The 9,279-nt window shown below is 41.0% G+C and overlaps 1 protein-coding gene across 1 annotated transcript; it reads left to right on the plus strand.

Moving 5' to 3' along the window:
* Nucleotides 1-2,310: 2,310 nt before the first annotated feature.
* LOC118242386 (natterin-4-like) lies at nt 2,311-5,922 on the plus strand. Its single transcript, XM_081698417.1, is given in 2 exon segments — nt 2,311-5,085; nt 5,088-5,922. Coding segments are annotated over 2 exon segments (831 nt in total). The 5' UTR covers nt 2,311-4,749; the 3' UTR covers nt 5,583-5,922.
* Nucleotides 5,923-9,279: the final 3,357 nt, after the last annotated feature.

Consider the following 9,279-nt stretch of genomic DNA (forward strand, 5'->3'; position numbering starts at 1 on the left):
CCCATATTGTATATTTTATGATGCCAACTTTGCACTGCCATAGTGTCACGTTATCCCCCGCCCCCTCCTCAAACGTCTTTGTGTGTGTGTGTTCGTCTCGTGTCGTCCACCTGTTCTGTATTATTTGTAATTTTTTTGTGTTTCTATGTCTCCTGTGTTGTAATACGTGTTGTTGGTGTTTGAAATGTGCATAGCGAGTGTGCTGTGTATCACTTGTGTGTGTGGAATAAACGTTTGTCTGATCGTGCTTCTTCCCGGCATCCTGTTTGATTCGTCACGTCACACATATTATGACAGATGTAAACAACTGATTAGACAGTGCAGGCTAACGAAATTTAATGTCTTAACAGCTCTTAATTTGACTGAGTACACAGTACACGGCTGAGGACGCAGTTGAGTGTATTCAGCTCACCTGTGGTGGGAGATACTGGGGGGTTGGGGTGTATTGAACAGACAGCGCTAGGCGGCACTGACCTGCTGTTGTTGTAAAGGAACGGCTTCCTTCAGGTACTGGAAGATTTCTACACACCTAGTGTCATTCATTTGTGGTTACACTGGGCTGTATAACCAGGACAGAGTACGGCAACTATATACATTCTATAGTATATATACTTCTATTGCCACCATCGTAGAAAATAGATAGATTCCATTATTATACCACAGTGCCAGTGATGAACGTTCCTTATGTTATATTTTCCCTTTGCGCATGTCAGTGCAGGTATGTTCATTTCTAACCATGAAAATAGCAAATGGGGACAAAAAAAACTAAAGTCAAACCAAATGAACAACGTGCCAGCATTACAACACTAACACACTGAACCAGAGCCCTTGGGAATGAATGTTTCCCTGAAGTCATTTGTAGAATATAGAAAGCATATGTTGAACTGTGCAGCCTGCACACTGGAAAGAGAAACTGCAATTATAACACTGCTCGTTGCTATCTGCTAAATGCGGTAAGTGTAAATGTAGAACTGCCATTGCTAGTTTCTTCCACTTGAGCACACAGGCTTATCTTACCTAACTGTGACAAACTGAAATTTCAAAAGATGACATTGCCTGTGTCCTTTCTGCTTCATTCTTCATATCTGCTCCTATGTAAAGAAGTGCATGTAAGCAGACATGTCCTAAGGAGACATTTGCATCTGGGCAGGGATATATATGGCAGTACGTGTGGAGTGTCTTCATCAACCAAGGAAGTGCTTCGTGGGAGAAGTACCTCAGCTTCACAGACGCTGCACGCGCTGTTAAGATTTGGCCACCTGTACATCACAGCTGCATTGAACTCCTGAGCACAAGAAAGGTAAGTTTTCCTTCATTTTTGGATTTGCAATAATAATAATAATAATAATAATAATAATAATAATAATAATAATAATGTGCATGATGGGTTATGAATGGCATAACCCATCACACACCTTGAGTGTAAATTAGCTTTTTTTTGTGTGACTAATTTTCTTCATGCAACATTTGTATGATTGTAGACAAAATTAATTAAAAGGACCTTAATAAACTAAAAGGTTAATCCTTCATAAGTTATAAAACGTTATTATTACACTTATTGACTGACAGGCATTGGTTAATAGAAGGGTTCTTTATTAAGAGTTTGTGAATTTTGTGAACAATGAACTACCCACATTTGATCTGCACCTGACTTGTATCAGAAAGCAGAAGCAGATCAGAACAACAGCCTCTTGCTAAACTCTTCTGTGGATGGCCTGTAGTCTGTAGTGCACCAGGAAGAACGTCCGCACTGGGGGCTTGGCTGTTGCTTGTGAGACCCTCCATGGCCCATTGTTTGAGGGGCCCTCTATGGCAGTACAGTGTGAGTTGGCAAGGTTGGTTAAAGGGGACATATTATACCTCATTTACACAATTTAACACAATTCCCTGTAGTCTTAATGAAATGTCTGTGACCTGCTTTGGTCAAAACACCACAAGGATCAATCCTTCGTGCCCTGTCTTATTAGGCCTGTTCAGAACATCCAATTTTAATATTGTCTGGTGTTCTGATGAGAGTTTGAGATGCCATCACTACTGCTCAATGTGAACCTTCAGAGAAACATGGCTACCAGAGAAAACATAGCAGCACAATGTTTGAGCCAATATCAGACCTTGAGGTCAGGTCTGTGCACACACACACACACACACACTGCAAAGTGTGCCCATTTGCTAAAGTACAGATGAACATTAAGAAAAATGCATAAGTCCATTCTCCACCACACCCTACTGTTGTAGAAAGGGGACTCAAATCTAAGCAACTCGTTTTATCCCACGTTTTCTGACATAGGCAACTCAGAAGTTGGCTGGGTTGTTTTATTTCACATTTTGTGGGCAGGTGTAATGGCCGAGTGCCACAGGGCGTGGAGCAGGATGCACAGACTCCCTCGACTTTGACAAACATTTATTAACATACAACGTATATGACAACGGTGGCACTCTCACATAACATTAACGGTGAACATGAATACACATAACGCTAATGACGATGACCAAAACTTTAACAGAGGCTATAATAACATTAACAGTGACTACACAAACAACGACCACCGAGGAAGCACACACCATCAGGGGTTTAAATACAGACACACAACACTAAACCCTGTGCAAGTGTGTTCTATCATGGAGGGTATGGTTACAAATAAGACAAACGTGAGTCCCACTGCACACGGCGGGCAGTACCACGTGACTGGTGGGGGAGCATTCTGTGACAGCAGGTAGGCTGGTAGACACAAATATATGTGCACAAGCACAGGAAAAGTAAGTTTTTCTTAATATTTCCCCTTCTACAACAGCTTACTCAGGGGCCCAACTTGGTAGTAATGGGGCTTGAACTGGTAACCTTCTGATTACTAGTTGAGTACCTTAAGTAATTAGCTACCATGGCACCAATGAACAGCTTGACAAAATGCCATCTCAGGCTCATGTGTTTATATGCAAGAATATGCACAACTGCTAAAATAGCACATTAGAAGACTCTTGTCATTTTTAAATGACAAAAAGGATCAACCAAATTTCTATAAAATTAAATATGTAATTTCCTTGCTGAAAACATGACGAAAGCATATTCAAGCATATATATTTGACATCTGGACTTTTCAGAGGTTTCAAGGACAGCCCAGCCCATTGTGGGAGAGGTCTAAGACATTAGGGTTTGTATTGTGCTCCAGGTATTTTACTCTGCTAATAAATCAACTTCAAATTCTTTGCTATTATATTCATAGTGCAGTGTATTTCATTTTAAAAAAGGTATCTCAAAATTAGGTGGCATAATTCCTCAACTTTCAGTGACTTTCATACAGCACAGGAAGCCGGGGTGACCGAGGACAGGACTCCAGCTGCTTTGGGTGACTCAGCACAGTACTCCAGCTGCTTTGGATGACTCAGCACAGTACTGCAGCTGCTTTGGGTGACTCAGCACAGTACTCCAGCTGCTTTGGGTGACTCAGCACAGTACTCCAGCTGCTTTGGGTGACTCAGCACAGTACTCCAGCTGCTTTGGGTGACTCAGCACAGGACTCCAGCTGCTTTGGGTGACTCAGCACAGTACTCCAGCTGCTTTGGATGACTCAGCACAGTACTCCAGCTGCTTTGGATGACTCAGCACAGTACTGCAGCTGCTTTGGGTGACTCAACACAGGACTCCAGCTGCTTTGCGTGACTCAGCACAGTACTCCAGCTGCTTTGGGTGACTCAGCACAGGACTCCAGCTGCTTTGGGTGACTCAGCACAGTACTCCAGCTGCTTTGGGTGACTCAGCACAGGACTCCAGCTGCTTTGGGTGACTCAGCACAGTACTCCAGCTGCTTTGGGTGACTCAGCACAGGACTCCAGCTGCTTTGGGTGACTCAGCACAGGACTCCAGCTGCTTTGGATGACTCAGCACAGTACTGCAGCTGCTTTGGGTGACTCAGCACAGTACTCCAGCTGCTTTGGGTGACTCAGCACAGTACTCCAGCTGCTGATGGATCTCTCTACAGTCATTCTTCTTGCCCTGCTGCAAATGAGTTTTCACCATGCTGCTATTTCATATGACTCCCCACAAGACCAAAGGCCAGGTGAATGGAGTAGTTATCAAATTTACTCATTAAATTTATCTTTATATGCACTATATGCATAATTTCCTAATCTCAAAGGGCATATTTAAAAGCCCTTTTAAAATGTGCTGGGGTAGTTGAATAAAGTAATCTGACACAAAATGCTAAAAACTTCACTGAAGTGGGATCACACAATCACCACTTTCTGGAAAAGAAAGAATTAACACTACTCACTACTCATTACTTCCAAGTTACTCTCTAAAACCTTTATGAATCTGTACATAAGAAAATAAAATGTGTATTGCTTTAGCCATGACATTCACGCACAAATTAGCTTTGTGAAAAAGTTCCACATCTTAAATACATTCAATGTCATTACATTATTATTTGCTCAGAAACACAAGTAATGCTAGTAATGAAATTTTAATTAAGTCAGTAACTAATGTGAGTACAATAATCCAAACTGTAAGGTGTTATTACATTACATTACTCTGTAAGAAGGGGAAATAATTATATCACACTAATGCATTATTTAGTACCTTGTTCCCCCCAACACCATATATAAGTTTTTCATGCTTGTTCTGAGTTTGCAGAGTCTTCACATCACCACCAGCGTCGAGGAACAATCGAGAACCAGAAAGCATTAGAAGGCAAAGACAACATAAAATGGGTGAAGTCATCACAAGTACCCAAAGATGCATATTTTTACTATGATATGAAATGGAAAAAAATTCAGTACATTGCAAGACTGGGCTGTCAGCTTTGCTTCAGTAATGGCATTACAATCGAATTTGTTACTTATTCTTCTCCGGACTTTGCTACCTACAGCAATTTTAAGGGCGATGTTGAGTATCTTGTGAATGAGAATAACTTTGAGATTTTAGAGTGGAAAGTAACCACCTATGGAGCTATTCCACCCTTAGCAGTGGAATTTTGTGGAAAAATGTTTGTTGTTAAAAATGAAGGACGTTTAGGATATATTGAAGCAAAGGGAAGACAGCCTAAAATCCCTTTACCTGGAAAAGGTACAGTGCAATATGAAATCCTATGAAATATGAAATATCAGAAGACCTACACGTACTCAGACAGTTCACAGCTGAAAATAACAACTGTAACCCTGTAAAACAGCAGGCCAAACTGGAGAAAACAATAGAAAAAACAATATCTTTTCAAATCGCAGGGTCACTAACAATTGGATTGACAACAGAATTCAGTGGTAAAGTTCCTCTCATAGCAGGGATAAAACTGACATTGTCATGTCAAGGTGCTTTTACCCTTTCTCGTAGTTCTTCCACAACTGAAAAAACCATCTACTCTCTGACAACAGAGATTGAAGTTCCACCCAGAATGCACTGCAGTGTAAAGATGACGGGCATAAACTATGAAGCCAAAGTGCAGTTCACTGGCGAACTGACCAGAATCTACAAAAACAAAGAAATACGCAGGACACCTGTCAGTGGTTTCTATACCAGCCAGGAGGTCGGGGAGATCAAAGCCATTGTGGAACCCTGCCAGCCTGTTGGAACACCATCACCCTGTAAAAACTGAAAAAAGCTTGTTTATAGCAGAACTATGCAACTTCTATTTTCTGAAATATTTTACACAGTTATCACACAACGATTTTAAAACTGTCACTGTAATAAGACACAAATCATCAGTTATCTCCATAATAAAATATCAAAGCATGCTGTTGACAAAATTCTTAGAGATATTACTTGTTATTACTTGTTTTCATGTAGTTTCATCATTGTACTGTCATTATTTTATGTTAATGTGACGGATCTAAGCTCCAATTAGGTGATGTCAGAGGTAAAGGAATGTTTATGTATTTGTTTTAATTTGACTGATTCTTGTGATTTTGCTCAAATAAACATTGAGACTGAAGATCAGTACAGGTTGACTTTTCATTGCCGAGTTTGTAACAGGATTAGTAGACCTGAACAGAAAAAAAAGGTATTTTTAAAAATGCGGAGATTTGGTTAACCCAAGGAAGGCAAGCTGAGGAGAAATAAGCCACACCCACACCCACACATACACACACACACACACACACACACACACACACACACACACACACACAAACACACACACGCGCACACGCGCACACGCACACACACACACACACACACACACACACACACACACACACACACACACACACACACAGATTTATGGGTTCAACAACTAGCTTTATATTAACAAAAAGGGTTCCATGCCTAGTGTGACTGACAGAACAAGTTATGCGTGGTATGATGTATCACTATTTTGATGAAATTGTTAGATATGTTTTACATTTTTGTATCTTAAAGATGCTCATCTGGATGTGAGATTCAAGCAGCAGCTGTGTTTGTTTTATACTGGTGAGCCACAGTATTGCGCTCCATGGTTGTTTTATCCCTCTGACCCATAATGCAGAGCTGGCTATGGAGTTGCCTGGGAAAGAAAGGGCTAATAAAGTGTTATGACAGGGTTATGAAAGGGTTATAACAGGGTTATGAAAGAGTTATGACAGGGTTATGAAAGGGTTATGACAGGGTTATGAAAGAGTTATAACACTGTTATGAAAGGGTTATGTATCCATCAGAAATAATCAGCAAATGGGCAGGACGCTTCTAATTCTAAAATTAGCTTTGTATTTATGCCACCACTAACAAGGTATATGCTAAGAAAATAATGTTCCGTATTACTAATTTACCAAATATAATGTTACTGACCAAAGTCACATACCTTCTATATAGACATCAGAGAACATTTAGCAGTGCTTAATATTTCCTTTCTATGGCTTTAAAATGCCTGATAATGATTCTTCTCAATTACAGGAACTGTACCATATGGTCATATTTATGTTTGTTCAGAATATGTTGGATAACAATAATAGTTTCACTAAAGGTGCAAAATTATTTTTTTTATTGTAAAATTTCAATTTTTTAAAAATTTAAATGTAGGCCCTGTATACAGGAAATATAAAAAAAAATTATCAAGCATTTTATTCCTGGAAGGTCTCACTAATGTAGAACTTCTCTGCCTCTGTATTGTTATTTTTGTTTTTCTGTGTGCCGTAATGAACAGGTATTTGGTCATTAACTACATCATTTTATTACCTGATTTCTGATCGACAGAAACTTTATAGATCCACAAGGATCCAATCACAAGAGGTGTTATTAGAAAAATCAAACAGATCAGAGGGGTCAGGCAATTATTTGTAGTCAGGTTGGCTCAAGGTCGATAACACGGGGCAGAGTCCAGGGGGTGACCAGGGGTCAGACAGGAGACGAGGTCTGAAACACAGGCAGGAGTCCTTACCTGAACCGTTTGGTATGCAACATAAGGTTGGCAATACTTTTCGACATGAGTGTGAAGGAGGGGAGCTTAAGTAAGGTAGCAGTGATGATAGAAACATTGATCAGGTGTGTGCTAGTACTCCAGCGAACCAGATCGGAAGCATGTGCGGGAAGAGGTATGCGTGGCAATGCGGGGCTGAGCGTGATTCCTGGCGTTCATAACAGAGGTTAAAGCTACTCTAGAGATGTCACGGTAGGCCGGTCCCCCACAGGGGGGGACACACCTCCGCCAGACCAGGACCGTATCACCTACCTCCCCCGCTCGCAATCACCTGTCTTCTGACAGGAGACACCTGTGTCTCGTTAACCTTGCGCAATGTTTATACACCCACAGGTCTGGAGGGACAGCGTTGCACATTAGCGATCAAGACCACGCTCATATACTGCTCCGTTCCTGAGACCACCTAGACTCGTCATCGCTACTTTAGCAAAATGGAAAATAAAGAACCTGTTGGTGCAACTTCGCCTCTTGCTTCCTCCATGTCGCCCACACCACAGAGAGATACTCATGCACAAAAAGATAAACTGCAAACATTTTCATCTTACAAACAGATTGTCATTTATATATATATATATATATATATATATATATATATATATATATATATATATATATATATATATCAGTAAACGTGTGCCTTTATTTCCACGAACCGCATTCTTAGCAGCTTATCTGATGATACAAGGTGATGTGAAGCTACATAACCTGACATGAAGCATCTTAACCAACCAAAACTTCCATATTCAGTCCTTGAAGATGACATAATAAAGGGGTGTGGTGATGAAGTGCTTGACAACAACTGAAAAATAATAGGTTATTGTCATCTTTAAGTATCACCTAATACCTCCTATAAAGCTCATTTATAGAGCGATTTTGGGAGAGATTATCACGAGGGGACTTTACAGAAATGACAGAACATAACTGACCCCCCCCCCCCCCCCAAAAAAAAAAAATAAAAAATAGATGTGTAATTTGAAATGAAAATGTGTCGTCTGAGCCGTTCTCTTCCCCGAGATTGGGCAGGGTTAAAAGTTGTACTTCAGACAGCCACTAGAGGGCATCTGATAAAGTGAGTTCACTTTTTACCCACTGTAATCCAGTCCACCTGTATATACAATCTTGCATTAACCACAGTGCAGCGTCTTCCTTAGAACAAGGAAACGCCTCAGTCCACTTGGAAAACCTGTATACAATCACTAGCAGATACTTCAACTGACCACAAGGTGGCATGTGCGTAAAGTCTATCTGTAGTCACTGAAAGGGTTATTCAGGAGCCAGCAAAGCATCATGTTTGGCTTGTGTTTTACCCTGGTTGCTTCTAGCACAGGTTAAACAGCTATCTAGGAAGAGTTTTATAGTTTTACATGTTTCAGGTATACAAAACTGTTTTTGAATGTTAGCTGTCACCCCCCTTTGTGCGATATGTGAAATTCTGTGAAAAGGACGCACAAGAAATAGTAAAACAGATATAGGAAGGGCGATATGCCCCTCCGGGTCACGGATTAGACCATTTTTATCAAGACTACATCCTTGATCAGCCCAATGAGAGCAGTCCTGTCATGTACCCTGAGTCTGTAAGAAACGCAGATCGATATCAGTAGGCACCGAGCAATGAGAAAACATGGAGACAGCTTCACATGTCGACGATACAGTGTATGGGCATGAGGGGGCATTAACAGCTGCCCAAAATGCAACCTCATCCGCCAAGGCGTTGCCAGTGGCCGTGTCAAATCCAGAGATCGTGTCCTGACCCCTGACCTTTTCGACAGTCAGCCGAGCTGGTAGTGTACATGCAGACAAAAGTGCAGACACTAGTCCTGAATTAGAAATAGGCTTACCATCCGAGGTGCAGCACCCCCTGGAGTGCCAAATCTTACCGAAGTTATGAGCAACCCCAAACGCA

The sequence above is a fragment of the Electrophorus electricus genome, chromosome 15, assembly GCF_041902795.1.
Source record: "Electrophorus electricus isolate QZ-2024a chromosome 15, ASM4190279v1, whole genome shotgun sequence".
NCBI classification, from domain to species: Eukaryota; Metazoa; Chordata; class Actinopteri; order Gymnotiformes; family Gymnotidae; genus Electrophorus; species Electrophorus electricus.